Source organism: Talpa europaea (assembly GCF_964194135.1).
Source record: "Talpa europaea genome assembly, chromosome: 6".
Taxonomy (NCBI): Eukaryota; Metazoa; Chordata; class Mammalia; order Eulipotyphla; family Talpidae; genus Talpa; species Talpa europaea.
Genome location: NC_140072.1, coordinates 54,014,114 through 54,030,327, shown reverse-complemented (window position 1 = coordinate 54,030,327; position 16,214 = coordinate 54,014,114). Strand labels below are relative to the sequence as shown.

The following is a 16,214-nucleotide window of genomic DNA, read 5'->3' as shown; positions in this document are numbered from 1 at the left end:
TCTTTCTGCTCAGTATTTAATGGCAGCAGAGACTTGAAGTCCAGGATCCACAGTGAAACATGCATTGACCTGTTGGAACAGTCAGTTGTACCTGTGGTAGAAATGGTTAACTGGTATTGCAGGTCTTGGAGGCTGAGAAGAAACACTAGCATGGGGATGTCTTCTGGGGTGCCTTTGGGGTCCTCAGATGCAACAATGTTTAATGACTGTAGATCATTGCTGAGTACTTTAGATTATGTATTTGCTAATCTAAAGATTGGAGCATGAGTTAGATGCTGAATTGACCAGAAGGCAGGTGAAAAGGCATTATGGTTAGAGACTTTGCTATAGAAGGTGCCAGGGAACTTAGATTTTAGGAGGCAGGGTCAGATTCTGTTTTGGAAAGGCATAGACAGGGGCAGAATTGAATAGCATGCTGTATTCCAAGATCAGCCTGCCTAAAGTCATCCTCCCCTACCCCTGCCCTGATTTCTAATTTCTAAGGCTATGAAGAAGTTGGTATGATTGCCATTGTTGGTTTTCTGACTGCCACCTCCCCTCCCCCTTCCCCTGCTCTCTATCCATTTTTCAGTCTTTCAGTGATTGGTCTAGGGGCTGATTGATGTATGACCTAAATTTAAATGATGAGACATAAGTAGAAGTTTCTGGATGGGACTTCTGGAAAAACTTTGTACTATTCTTGTACTGGCTCACAAAATGGAGGCCAGGGGCAGATAACAACCTTCCAAACAGCAGTTTATACATCTTTTTCAAGATGGAACTTTCTTTAAGACCCATCGTATGATAAATCATAAAATAAGCCACAATAAATTTAAAAAGATTAAAATCATTACAACCACATTGAAATGAAATTAGAAATCAATAACAAGGCCTCCCTGGTGGTGCAAGGGGTTAAGATGCAACCTATGAAGCTATCCACAACCATTGCAGCACAGTTCAATCCCCCACCAGGGAGCTACCCACATGGCACAGCAGACCTCTCCTAACTCGCCCTCTGCTCCCCTCAGCAGTGTATTTCAGTCAATCTGCCTGTTCTGTTCCCCACTCCATGTCTGGTGAATCCTCTCACCTCCCCCCCAAACACCTCTGTCCTGTACCCCAGTTTTTGCATAAAATAAATAAATCTTTCTTAAAAAAAGAAATCAATAACAAAAAGAAATTTGGGGAGTTGATAAATATGTGAAAGTTAAACAAACTCCTAAATAATAAATGAAGCAAAGAAGAAATCACCAAGAAAATCAGAAAATAAATTGAGCTGCCCAAATTTATGAAATACAGCTAAAGCAGTGCTTAGAGAGAAATCTGTAGCTGAAAATTTCTCTATTAAAATAAAAAGGACATGTGATGGGCCTCTCCTGGTGGTGCAGGCGGTTGAGCGCCATGCTGTGAAGCTGTCTGCAGCCTCTACAGTGCTGGTTTGATCCCGGCAGGCCAGCAAGGGTCCCACGTGGTGCAGCAGACCTCTCCTGTCTTGCCCGCTGCTCCCCTCAGCAGTGTATTTTGTCAGTCTGCCTGTTCTGTTCCCCGCTCTGTCTCTGGTGAACCCTCTCACCCTACCGTGCATCTGGCCTGTACCCCGCTTCTTGTGTAAATGAATAAATAAAACTTCAAAATAAAATAGCATAAAATAAAAAGGACATGTGGAAAAAAAAATCTTAGTCTCCCATCTTCAGAAACTAGAAAAAGAAAGACCAAACTAAATCTAAAGCAAGCAGAAAGGACATTACGAACAAAATACTAAAGTGGAAAGAAATTAAATGGAGAGTAGGAAAACAATAGAACCAAAAGTTGGTTCTTTAAACAGATTAACAAAATTGACAAGATTTTAGATAGACAGATCAAGGGAAAAAATGAATATCCAAGTTACTGAGATCAGAAATAAAAGTAGTATCACTACAGCCCTACCCAAATTAAAAGGATTATAGAGGAATATTATAAACAATTGTAGAGCCTCCCTGGTGGCACAAGGGGTTAAGCACAGCACTATGAAGCTATCCACAGCCTCTGCAGCATGAGTTCAATCCCGGCCAGGGAGCAACCCACATGGCACACCAGACCTCTCCTGTCTAGCCCGCTGTTCCCCTCAGCAGCGTGTTTCAGTCAGTTTGCCTGTTCTGTTCCCCACTCTGTCTCTGTTGAATCCACTCCACCACCATCCCCCACCACACCTTTGGTCTGTACCCCCGTTCTTGTATGCATAAATGAGTAGATATTCATCAGGTAGTCAGAGATATGGGAAAGGGAGCAGTAAAAAAAATAGGTTGGGGGTGTGAAACAGTTTAGTATACTTGGGAGAATTTATTTTTTTATTATATATTTATGCATACAAAAACTGGGGTGTGTATGGCAGGTGAGAAGATTCACCAGAGATAGAGTGGGGAACAGAACAGGCGGATCTAAAGTACACTGCTGAGGGGAGCAGTGGGCGAGACAGGAGAGGTCTGCTGTACCATGTGGGTCACCTCCCTGGCGAGGGATCGAACTGTGCTGTAATGGCTGCAGATAGCTTCATAGTGTGGATACTAACCCCTTGTGCCACCAGGGAGGCCCTTGGCGAACATTTAATAGTTTATTGGTGTGGCTGGAGTGGAGGATGAAGGGCATGGTAAAAGATGAATCAACAGAAATGGGCAAGGGTGGGTCACAAGTAGCTCAGTGATTCCATGCTAATCTCCTATATCTAGCACCTGTTTACACAGCAGTCTCTGCATTCTAACCTCATTCTGATTTTTCCCCCTCAAATGGCTCCTGGCCTGCCATCACCCTACTCTCAGCTTGGATTCTTGTTCTTGAATCTTCACTGAATAATAACCAAGGACTTTGCATTTCCCCACCCATTTACAGCCCAACCAGGTCATTGCCTGTGTACTCAGACTCCTGCTGGACACATCCTGGCTGGAATCCCGTCACTTCTGTGACCAGTTAGGGCAGACATGGCCTGTAAAATTCTGGAATGTTTCTCCAGAGACTCTGACATTTTAAGTAGGAAATTGAAAGACCTAGGTGGTATTTTCATTTCTTTTTCTAGTTCACACAGACATGACTTTGTAGGAAAAAAGAGGATGTGGAAAGTGAGTCACTACATAACTGGGACTATGCAGAGGATTTGGAAATTAAAACGATGTTTTCCTGGCAATGGAGAGATCCATCTCATAAATTCTTGGAAACATTAATTTTAATTATTTTTATATATTTATTCCTTACTACATTCCACAAAGCAGTTACGCAAACCAAAGTAACACATAAAGATAAAGTAAACAACTAAAGGGTAGGGTAATAATAGAGTCAAGATTAGATAAACTCAGAAAAATGCAAACCACCCACTTTTGCTAGAAGGGAGCCCCTTAGATTTTCTTGATATAAAGCCCTCGAGAAACTCTCTTATGGATCCTTATTGAGTAGTCAATGTGTTTCAGAGAACTGCAATCAATATAATAAATTAACTTCATATGGCTGTAGAGAGGTTGGTTAAAAGTTGGGGTCCTGGAGTCAACCTTTCTGGGTTCAATCCTGGTTCTACATTTACTAGCAGTGTGATCTTGGGAACATACTTAACCTCTCTGGATGTCAATTTACTCATCTATAAAATAGGGATAATAGTTCCTACCTCATAGGCTGGTTATGGAGATGATATAAATTAATATTTGTGACGTGTTTAGAATTATTACAGGCACACAAAAACCCTCATGAGGTGTTAAATTAAAAAAATTAAGAATCAGGCCTCCTTGGTGGCGCAGGGGTTAAAGTCTCAGAGCTATCAAGTTATCGCCTGCCACTGTGGCCTGAGTTCGATCCAGGCCGGGGAGTTGACCCACATGGTGCAGCAGACCTCTCCTGTCTCTCCTGCTGCTCCCCTCAGCAGTGTATCTCAGTAGATCTGCCTGTTCTGCTCCCCACTCTGTCTCTGATGAATCCTCTCACGCCCCACACTTCTGGACTGTACCTCAGAATTTGTATGCAAAAATAAGTAAATTTTTTAAAAATTAAGAATCTATTTAATGGTTATTAATATTTGCTAAATTTTGTTAATTAAAGGTAATTTAATACTTCTTAGATATAGATCTATAAAAGTTCTGAGGAATGCATTAAAAATACATAGTTGGTTTTCTTGTCTGGAATGAGTTAAGAATGAAATTTAAAGGAATGGATGGATGATACATATTTTTTAGGGAAGACTGGGAAAATATGTATTAATAATTTGTCAAGAACCTTCCCTGATGAACTGTTATTCTTCTGAAAAGAAGAATGTAAAAAAATGCAAATAAAATAAAATAATCTGTTAAGAGTACAGAAAAATATAACATTCAATTCTCAAGTAAAAATCAGAGAATGGAATAACATTTAAGACTGTAGTTGACTAAAGTTTAGAGAATGTGTAAAATGTAATCTGAAAATTTACACATTTCTAGTTGATGAGGCCCAGTAGCTGGTACTTATGACTAGAATCTAATTATGGAAATGCAGATTTTGTTCAGAAAAACTGCTCTAAAAGAAGGGTTGGAGGAAGAGACCACATTGAATAAACTGAGCTATGTTTATAGCTATGTTTATACTTGTGAGGAAATCCAGGAACCTGGAAATGAGAACATGGTGGAGCTGGCCAACTGACTGAGCGTAAACTAGAAAGTGTATTATAGGCTGTCTAGCCAGATAAGAGATATAAAGGGAATAAATGAACATTTAATAAGCATCTACTGCATCTGAGTGGGTTGAGGAGGCCACTGGCAGACTAGTGCTCTTGCTTAGAACAACCAGAAAAGCTGGAAAACATATGGCAAACTATTTGAGTGAAGGCAATGAGGAGGTGCTGAAACAAAATGAGATGTGGCTAAGTCTTCAGAGAGGGAAGAATATGCAGAGATAAGAGAGAACTGGTGCAACTACTTTTGTCCTGAGGGCATATGTTGATTTTGAGGTGAAGGGAGGAGGTATGGGAGCTGAAAATCAGATTTCACCTGCTGAGGCACTTGCAAAGGAACAGAGAAACCAACAGATCTCTTGGTAGAAACCAGGCAGGGGCTGTACCCCAGTTCTTATATGCATAAATAAATAAATCTTTAAAAAATAGCAAAAAATATGGAGAATTTTAAGAGTCTAAAAAATAAATGAAGATCAGAGAGCTGTTAACCAATCACTGTGGGCAAATTGTATGCCAGACCTATGCTATGTGCTTTATACATGCATTATTATTTCATCACCTTAAAAAACATATGAAGTATATTTTATTGTCTCTATTTTACTTTGGACAAGAGTTATTCATGGAGGCCTCCCTAGTGGCCTAGGGGTTAAGGCTCAGCCCTTATCACCGCTACAGTCTGAGCTGGATCCCCCGCCAGGGAGCTAACCCACATATGGTGCAGCAGACCTCTCCTGTCTCACCCACTGCTCCCCTCAGCAGTGTATTTTAGTAAAATCTGCCTGTTCTGCTCCCCACTCTGTCTATGGCAAATCCTTTCACTGCACATACATCTGACTTACACCCCAGTTCTACAAAAAAATATAAAAAAAAGTTATTCATGTATGTTTCTCATACACCTTCTCCCTTTTATCTTTCTACCCCATTCCACTTCTACTCATGAAAGGAGAAGCTTATGGCTTTTATGTCTGAAAAACCAAGCATAGGGGATGAACATAATATAGCAGGCAAAGAGAGACACGACTGGAGAGGGAGGAAACTATATCAAAAAGGCTAAACCAATCTACAGAATATATATACATACATACATACACATATATGTCTGTCTATCTATCTATCTATCTATCTATCTATCTATCTATCTATCTATCTATCTATCTATGAATGACTGAGAGAGGGAGCAAGAAGACAGAGGAACAGGGGCCAGGGATATAGACAGAATTTTAGTGTGTGTGTGTGTGTGTGTGTGTGTGTAAGGCTTTTGGAACTCCAGGTCAGATATAACTGAGGATTAGAGAAAGGAAATTGAATGCTATTGTGGGTTAAAAACTATCAATATTACTCTTTGGAATTCTTTGAAAGCATATATAAATTAATTTAAAAGTTTCCTTTTGATCTCTGGATAGTGTTTCTTTATATTCTATTTATGTAGTGACTAAACCACTTGGGATCACAAGATTTGCTAGGGTTACAATAAATGAATACACTGAGGCTTATAGGAGTTAAGTATGCTGCCTAAATTCACAGAGTAGGGGAATAATGAAGATATGAGGAACCTTGGGCCATCTGGTTCCAAAACCCATGCTTCTCACAGACAATTCAAATTACATTTTACCTCAACGAATTAGAAAACTGCCATGCATTGACTTCCAAAAAAGAGTGGTAACAGAGAATTTCTACTCTGCACCTAAGTTTGATGGATTAATTGGTAAAATGGGGAAGTGCCATAAATGCCAGGGAAAGGCAAGTACATTATCCTGGAGTCTGGGGAATCAAGTTTATATCATAGAGATCATACATTTAAAAAATTTAATTGAGGTCCTCCCCGGTGGCGCAGTGGGTTGAGCGCTGTGCTGTGAAGCTGTCTGCAGCCTCTGCAGTGTGGGTTCGATTCCCAGCCGCGAGGGAGAAACCCACATGGCGTGGCAGACCTCTCCTGCTTCGCCCGCTGCTCCCCTCAGCAATGTCTTCGGTCCGTCTGCCTGTTCTGGTCCCCGCTCTCTCTGGTGAACTCTCTCACCCTCCTGTGCCCCTGACCAGTACCCCAGTTCTTGTATAAATAAAGAAATCTTTAAAAAAATTAATTGAAATATGTTTTACCCTAAAAAATAAAGCACAAGATGATCTAATGATAAATATAGGAATCCTCAAAGGTCTCATTGCAGAAGCACCATTTGAGCTCAGTTTTCAGGACAGGGTAGGATTTGAACACATGGACACAGGAGAAGAGGCAACAATGTTCAGAGGTGGGGCAACTTAAAGTTTGTATATTAACTTGGCTGGATTGTATGATGATGCCTGAAAGGGAATAACAGTATTCAAGGCTGGAGTTTGAATACTTGATTAAAGAATATGGATTTTAAAGTATAATCAAAAGTAAGCCACAGAACATCTTTAAATGAAGAGTGTCACATTTCAAGATAATTAATCTGGTGGCAGTATATACAACAGATTGGGAAAAGGAAACACTAAAGACACTGAGACAAGTAAAGAGGTTATTGCAATACTGAATGAAAAAGGTAAGAAGGGCCAGAACTAGGACAGTGATAATAAGATTGGAGACAAAAAGATATAAGCAATAGAAGGCGGGGAAACAAGAGGCAAGTTACATACCTTGGGTATTAGCACCGCAGAAATGTGATAGCAAAATGCTTCAGGGAGATTAATCTTGTGCCAAAGAGCAAGGGAAATTAGAAGAGGGAAAGACAGGAGGTAGGGACTCTAGTTAGGAGTTTACTGAAGAACTTTTGGTGAGAACAAGCAGTGGGAACAGGAAGGAAAAGACTCATCTTATGAGAAGATTGATAGGACTTAGTGATGAAGTGGGTGTGAAGGGCAAGAGCCTGAAAGGGACTGAGGTTGCAAGCTTGGGTGAGTAGACAATGGTGGTGCTGCTATTAACAGAAAGACAGAAGTTAGAACGAGAAGTTAGCAGTGGTGGAACATCGCAAAGAGGGTTAGACAGGTTGCTGACCTCGTCAGATTTTAAAAGAGCATATGAAAATGTGTTAAGAAAGAATAGCGAACAAGAGATAGAGTTAAAGAAGTGCTAGAAACTATAAAAACAGGGTCAGAAAGATAAAACTCCAAATAAGGCTTTCTCATAGTAGGCACTCAAAAAATATTTGTTATTGAATGAATGAGATGAAGCTTGTGAAATTTTCCCCTGTATTACACACGACCTCTTAGGCTTTTGCTGCTTGGAGAGGTCATGTGAAAAGAAGGAAGGGGCATTTAAATAGTATTTTGTTTCTCTCTTTTCAAGAGAAGGAGACTGGTCTTTAACCTGGATGAAGTGGAACAAACACAGAGTGGAAAGATCAGCAGCACAAGATGGGTGAGGAGCTATTACATGTCCCCAGTTACTTTAAGTGAAGTCAAGATCAGTAAAATATGGGAGGTTAAGTGAAGGGGGAAGTAGCCGTGGTGGTGCTGTCTGCATTTACTTGGCAACATCTACAGTGGGGAATTTGGCAAAGAATTTAAAGGCATGGATTTTGTAGTCAACACAAGTAGGTTCAACTTCTGACTGAGCCACTTTGGTAATTGTGTGACCTTTGGTAAGTCACTTGATCTCCTCTCCATCTGTAAAAATAGGAACAACAGTCCCTCTCTCACAGATCGACTGTATTAAATGTGGTAAAGTATGCAAAAACATGTGGTTAAGTGACTAGCTCTTATTAAATACCCCTTGCCCCCATGAGTATCCATTAGTGGTGGGTCAACAATATACTTGTGAGTTTCCATGAGAGAGGACTGATAAAGGAGTAGGCTTTTTGGTCCCTAGAACAGTACGTGGCACATAGTCCTCCATAAAGTTATGTTAAATAAATATAGATTTTCAAACCCTGAGTTCAGAGGCAGGGGGATGCTGATCTTATGTATGTAAGCCAGGATGGAAAAGAATACTATTTCCTGTCCTTATTTTTCCAAATTTATTTTTGTGTAGTCAGTAGGATTCTGCCCTTATCTTTTAATGACTACATGATATTTCATTGCTTGAATTATAGTTCCTATAACCCTTTCTTTATTTAGGACATTTAGTTCTTTCCAAAAACATTTTTTTCTACCATTGTAAAAAGCACTGAGATGGATATACTGGTACATACATCTACATATATCTTTGCTCCCTTTTCTGACTTTTTTCTGGGGGGGGACATGGGGGGGTACATGTCATCAATGGAATTTAAGTTATGAAGGACCTCATTTTCCAGAAAGTTTACACTGACTCTAGCAGTGTATTAAAATGCTAATGTCTTTAAAATATCATGTGCAATAAGAATGTAAGAAATTCCTCCTGAGTGAAAGCACCTCTGAGAACTATCTGAGGAATTGGGTGGTGTAAATAGTGATCTGAGTTGTTGGGCTCTAACAGTCAGAACGCCTCTGTCATCTCTGTTCTGCAAAGATAGGAGATGGGTGTTCTTCAGATAGGAAACAGGAACTCAGTGGGTGGACCTAAAAGGGGAATGTGAACTTTGAAACAGGAAAAAAGAAGTTGGCCTTTGATAGTAAAAGAGACACATTGCTATGCTGTCCTATTGCCCATATCTAGTAGGTCAAACTTCTATTCTATATCCACTTAGCAGTTATACCCATTCTGGGATTTTGTTTGTAGTTGTTTCATTTTGCTTTTTTTTTTTTTTTAAAGATTTATTTATTGATGCATACCAGAACAGGGGTACAGGCCAGAGGTGTGGTGGGTGAGAGGATTCACCAGAGACAGAGTGGGGAACAGAACAGGCAGACTGAAATACACTGCTGAGAGGAGCAGTGGGTGAATCAGGAGAGGCCAAGTTTGTAGGCCAAGTTTGGCCCTTAAGTATGAAAAGAAATCGTGAGAAATGATATCATCTATTTAATTTTTAAAAACATTACTTGTCCTAAGGATATGGGTGCTCTGATTGTGGGTGTGGTATGGAGATATACATCTAAGGATGCATGAATCTATTCCCCAGTCTCCTGCACCATGTGGGTAGCACCCTGCCCGGGGATGGATAGCTTCATAGGTTGCTTCTTAAACCCTTGCACCACCAGGGAGGCCCTCAATTTGCTTTTTAATTGTTATGTTACTGTGCTCTTCTATTGTTTCCATTTCAGGAAATGGCATCTACTTAGTTCAGATCAAAACCCTGGTAGTTATTGGATACTTTCCTTTTCCTCACTCCCTATTTCCAATCCCTTGCCAATTTCTGACTTTCTCTAAAATATATCTTTAATTGATTTAATATGCTCATCTTCCAGCATTCTAGACCAAGGCACATTTCTTGCTGAGACTATCTAAATGCCCTTCTGCCTCACTTTCTTTCCACTCTTGCCTCTGCCAGTTCATTTCCAGATTTTAAGGCAAGTGATATTTTATTTATTAACTTTTGGTTTTTAGTGCTGCGCATGATCTGGGGAATAGATTCATGCATCCTTAGATGTATATCTCCATACCACACCCACAATCAGAGCACCCATATCCTTAGGACAAGTAATGTTTTTAAAAATTAAATAGATGATATCATTTCTCACGATTTCTTTTCATACTTAAGGGCCAAACTTGGCCTACAAAGCTTTGCACGATTCAATCTGTTTGCGTCTCCAACCCTACCTTTTGGCTCTCTCCCCTGCTCTCTCAATTTCAGTCACAATGGCCTTTGTGTTCTTGATTCTTCTCTCAGCTCTTTACAAGCTTGCAGTCTTTACATTTTTTCCCCTGCACCTGAAATGTTCTTTCTGCCACCATCATCTGTCAAATTCTCATTTGTTGGGCCTCCCTGATGGTGCAGCAGGTTGAGCGCAGCTCTATGAAGCTGTCCACTGCCTCTGCAGCGCGGGTTTGATTCCCGGTCGGCCAGGAAGATTCCCACATGATATGGCAGACCTCTCCTGTCGCACCCGATGCTCCCCTCAGCAGTGTATTTCGGTCGGCTCCCCACTGTCTCTGGCGAATCCTCTCACCCTCCCGTGCCTCTGGCCTGTACCCCAGCTCTTATATAAAAATAAATAAATCTTTAAAAAAATTCTCATTTGTCTAGAGATGTTCTTATAGTAGCCTTTTCTTTTCATAAATTTCTCTTCCATTAGGGAGTAAGTTTCTTAAAGTCATGGATAATGTCTATTATGATTTTTTTTATTATTACCACCTGCACCCCTATGTTTATAGCAGCACTATTTACAATAGCTAAGCTATGGAGACAACCCAAATGCCCAAAAATAGATGACTGGATCAAGAAGATGTGGTACATATATACCATGGAATATTACTCAGCATTCAAAAAAGATAAACACATGCAATTTGCAGCAACGTGGATGAAGCTGGAAGGGATCATGCTCAGCGAAATAAGCCAGAAAGAAAAAGAAAAATACTGGGCCTCCCCTGTGGCGCAGCGGTTGGGCGCTGGGTTGCGAAGCTGCCCCCGGCCTCTGCGAAACCGGTTCGATCCCCGGCTGCTCCCCGGCCACCAGAGGAGGGTCCCAGATGGCGCGCGGACCTCTCCTGCCGCCCGCTGCTCCCCTCAGCAGTGTACTGCCTGCTTTGCTCCCCGCTCTGGCTCTGGTGAATCCTCTCACCCTCCCGCGCTTCTGACTGTACCCAGTGCTTGTATAAATAAATAAATAAACAAATCTTTAAAAAAAAAAAAGAAAAAGAAAAATACTGGATCATCTCACTCATAGCAGGAATTTAGAAGACCTAAATAAGGGACCAGGAAAAAGACTAATTATAATAAAGTAAAAATCAAAATCAACAAGCAACTATAAACCAGAGACACACTATAGGGTGGGGAGGAGGGAGTAGGATAATGTTTATTATGTTACCTCTAAACATCTAGGGCTTAGCACAATGTCTGGCATAGACTGGGTGCTCTTCGCTTAAATAAATTATAACTACTAGCACAGCATGAGGAAGAAAATAGATTCTAAAATATAGTAACTCAAGGAAAATTTCCTGCTGCCATTTAAATATACAAAACCAGGGATTTTCAAGTATAGTGTCATATGATTGAATTCAAGAATTATTCTTTAGTGCATGATACCAACAAAAGCAGTAATATTTAATCCACATGTAAGATTTTCAGTCTTTTCCCTGTCCTTTTGAGGATTGGAACGGGTTTGGGATAAGGGTGGCTGCTTCTCTGTGGTGGGGAATTTTAACACTTCCTTTTCCTCACTGGGGGCATGGATACTCACCAGTAGGCTGTGACACAAAGCATGGAAATGCTGCTGATTTGTCTCCAGCTCATCCCAGTCCAGCTGCCAACAGCTGGTGGGTCTGAGGATGAATGGGAGTCCATATGTCAATGACTCGCAGACCGCACTGGATTTTAGAGCCCTGGGAAGACAGTGGCAGTGAACAGCTCCTCAGTAATATCCAAAACCTCCACCCAGATCCACTTAAATTCAGCTTAAGTCTTAAGACCTTACTGTGAAATTCTTTAGGCTGGGGATCAGAGTTATTCATCCTACTATGGCCTGCACCTAGCAAGGTATTTAGCACATAGCAAATCCTCAAAGGCTGTTAATCAATAAAAGAAGCAGTCATCATGAGGGCTTAAGAGTCTGATGGATTTTCTTCTGTGCTCATTCCATTCTATTAATTTCTGCTGCAGCAAGCATATTACACAATAGTATGTAACCATCTGTGTTCAGTCCTGGCACTTCTCTGGTAAGGTGCTAACAGAGAATGCATTTAAAAAGAGGATGCATTTAAGAAGGTTCCCCAGCAGCAGCCATGATCACAAACCAATGGATGAGCTTACTCAGATACCTGTGCATTTGCACTCTGATAGGGACTAGGTATCAGTAAAAATGGTGTTTGCCATCATTAATAATTCTATCTTAGAAGTGGCTCCCCTGGAAGCAGGATTCTAGTACTTAGAGAAATGGGGGGTGGGAGGGGAGGATAGATTCTATGAACTGCTTGTTCTTTGAAGGTCAGATCTCTCTCCTGGTGCCTAAAGACTGTAGCTATTCAATAAACATTTACTGAATTTTTATAATTCAGTGTTTATAATAAAGGTGAAACACCATTTTTTGGCTGATCTTTTTCTCTGCATTCAGAGACCTTCTGGATTTCCAATCCTCCCCAGACCTCAGAACGTCCTACTGAGGCCCACCTTACACCATCTGCTCCTCTGCCTCCACAATGAGCAGCCTGACCTTGTTCTTTCATGCTCATACCCGTAACTGCTTTGGGACTGACTCCTGTCTTCCTGGTATTTGGGGGTGGGGGAACCTCTGGACTGCCTAGCTGGAACCCATAAGAATAAGCATTTGCATGGATTGGATGCAATCCAACGGACCATACTTGACTATCTGGAGCTTGTAATGACAGGCTGGCGACTGGGAGGCCATCTGGTAGAGAGTGCTGAAGTCTCCTTTGGGGTCATCCATTCTCAAGGAGCCATCAGCTGTGCCAGGGAGCAGGGAAGGGCTGAGAAATCTCTCTTGGAGATCACATTTCAGGCACACTACAATAAAAATGGCATTAGGGAAAGGATTGTTTGTCGCAAGTTACCTGAGGCTGTGTGATTAAGAGGCAACATCTGCCTTTCATTCCACCTCCACTGGCAAATAAAGATTGTGAGAAGGCAGGGGAGAGGGAAGAGGAAAGTATGATTGGTTTTCGAAAGCAGAGCAGGTCTGGACTACAGTATTGCGTTAGCTTATTTTCGGAGTCTAACATGATTTTTACTTCCTTTACCTCTGGGCTGGCTGAGCAGCTGCCTCACAGTGAGAGATCTGGTTTGTGATCCCAGTCTGGGAGGAGTATGTACATGTTCTCTGTGGAGGAGGCAGTTAGCAGTATAATATTCAGAGCCCTTTGGCAGCTGCTGCTTCCCTGTGGCTAAGTTTTAGCAAGACTACAGGTCAGAAGGAAGAGCAGGAAAGCAGAAGTCAGTCAGATGACGGCTGGTTTCTCTGTGAGCTCTTCTAGGGACACTTGGGGGAAGGGAGGAATAAGTTCCTGAAAATAGTTTATTTTTTAATTCCCCAAAGAAACCAAACCATAGAACCTTCTGGACCTTGAAGCATCACTGTGGCACCTGACAATAGTTCTGATGGGGCTTCAACTAGGTGCGAATTATTTACTGAGGAATGTACTCTTCTGTGTTAAGCTTCTGCACCAGAGGTAAATGCCACACTGTGCAACATTTGATTGCATTGGGCTTGAATCCCTGACAATACAAACTTTTTCAATAAACTTTCTGTGTGTAATGAATACTGCTAACAAACTATGACTATATGAATGTCGAGTATTTGTGAGGTGGCTAGTAGCTGGTGTTAGTGATTTATGAAATTACTGTACAAACTGCAACATGAGGTAAAAACAAAAGCAGAAATAATCTAGAAAAAAAATAGATGTCAGATCCAGCTGGTCCCCCTGGGTCCAACAATCGGACCTAGACAAGAATTCTGGGTGAGACAGTTCCTAGCCTGGTGTGTCTCAGAGCTCAGGATGACAGTAGGGGGGAACTTGCCTAAGACTCCAGCCCTCCACCCCTCCTATTTTCTCTGTGCCCGACTTCTCCATTTTGGGTCCCTGGGCTTTGGGATTAGACAGCTATGTTCCTCTGTCTCAACTGTGACAACAGCAAAATCACCTAGGGAACTTTGAAAACATACTGATGTGTGGGTCCTACTTCACATCAATGAATTGGAGTCTCTGGTGATGGAACTAGAATTCAAACAATTCTTCATGTGATTCTTATTGCAGCCAGAGCTGAGAACAACTGATGTCTAGTTTCAGCAGCATTCCAAATCTAGGTAAGCTGTTTTACGAGAGCGTGAGTCTAGGATCAGATATGCTTCTTACTGCCCAGAACCTGATCAGGTACAGAGGAGGCAGACCCCAAACCGAAGCAGTGAGAAAAGACACTCACTTGAAGATTACTATGCACTCTGTGCCTCAGAAGGGGATCTGTGAGGGAAGCACCTAGATAGGGGATGGAGGGCCTTGGGCAGCTACAGAACAGGTGGTGTGGGGTGGAGAAATTTGCAAGGAGAGTCCAAGTCAATATTTGAGGAAGAGTCATCCAAAGATCCTATAGTGGGAAAGATCGGGGGTTTTCTTTTGTTTCATTGTTTGTAGTGAGCCACATTTTCAGAAAACCACATGTGGCAAAGCATCAGTTTTTTTAAACAATGGATAACTACTGTGTGGTCTTTATGGTCTCAGATGGGTCATACCCACCCCAGAGGGGGCCTGCTTTCCTCAGAAGTCTGAGTACCTGATTCCAGTGAAGATCTCCCCAGTGGGGATAACTCTAGATCTAAGTTCTACTGTATTCCCTGAGAACCTGCAGATTTCTGAAAATGATTGCTAATATACATTCTGGCTCTGACCCTGGTGCTGAAAGCCATAGATGGGCAGAACAGAGCACAGAATTTTTTCTTATTAAGATTTATTTATTTATGCATATAAGAACTGGGGTACAGACCAGAGGTGCAGGGGTGAGAGGGGTCACCAGACAGTGGGGAGCAGAACAAGCAGATCTACTGAAATACACTGCTGAGGGGAGCAGCGGGCGAGAACAGGAGAGGTCTGCTGCACTATGTGGGTTGCTCCCTGGCAGGTGGGGATCTAACTCATGCTGCAGTGGCTGGCAATCGCTTGATAATGCTGTGTCTTTAACCCCTGTGCCACCATGGAGGCCCCAGAGCATAGAATTTCTTAACAGAACCATGTGCAAAGCCTATGTGGCAGTGGAGGAAAGGCTGGTTGCTGGAATTCCTGGCTTTTGAGATCCCCCTCCCCAGTCCTAATGAGACGAATGTGCCCAGCATGACACAGCCCCTTTGCTCAAATTGCCTGGCATGAGGCAGGGCTCCTGCTCTGGAGGAAGATAGATCTAAGTTTGAAGAGTGAGTGATGAACTGAAAGGAGTCAAATGTGCAAAATGCTATATAAATATCTAATCCTAAGGGTTAAGGTTGGCTTTGGAGTTGCCTGGCTTCAAATATTGGTTCTGCTATTAATTTTCTGTGCATTCCTGGAAAAATGTTTAGTTCTTTTAAGTTTCTGAGTCTCTAAGTCTCATTGACATTGATTCTAAGACTTTCTTCCCCCCACATACTAACATCTCTTTATATGTCTTACAATTTTATTGGCCAGGCAGACTCTTAACATTTTCTTACTACTTTAACTTAAAAGAGCTCTTTCAGTATGAATAAAATACTATTTGTAAGTGATAAGAAAGCAAGCATCATGTTTAATTGGCAATGTTTTTCTTTCTTAGTGAGATAAAATAATGATGTACCTTATAATTGATAACATTTTAGATCCAATGATGTGATGACAGCACCTGTGTCATGGTGCTGTCTGAAGATGAAATGGGATAATGCAAGACAAGGAGTTAGCACAGTGCTGGGGGTAAACAGATAAGAAGTGGACTCCAAGGAGTGTGGACAGAGAGAAGTTGGTATTATTGGCCTTGGACAAAAGGAATAGAAAGGAAGATCTGGAAAGATTTTATACATACAAAATCACAGGAAGTTGTCAAAGGTATATAAGGCCCTAGATTAAAATAGGGCTGGGTGGGTGAGTTAAAGACGAAATAGCTATCCCTGGAAAGAAAGCTACAAGGTATGC

At 41.5% G+C, this 16,214-nt stretch overlaps 1 protein-coding gene across 1 annotated transcript in view; it reads right to left on the bottom strand.

The window, feature by feature from the left end:
• Window positions 1-16,214, bottom strand: part of M1AP (meiosis 1 associated protein) — a gene marked incomplete at both ends in the record, with an annotated part of 52,066 nt that overhangs the window by 3,800 nt on the left and 32,052 nt on the right. Inside the window, 2 exons of the mRNA XM_084234830.1 lie at window positions 11,813-11,954; window positions 12,930-13,092. Of these exons, the coding sequence (XP_084090956.1) occupies window positions 11,813-11,954; window positions 12,930-13,092 (305 nt within the window). The remainder of the gene's footprint in view (window positions 1-11,812; window positions 11,955-12,929; window positions 13,093-16,214) is intronic.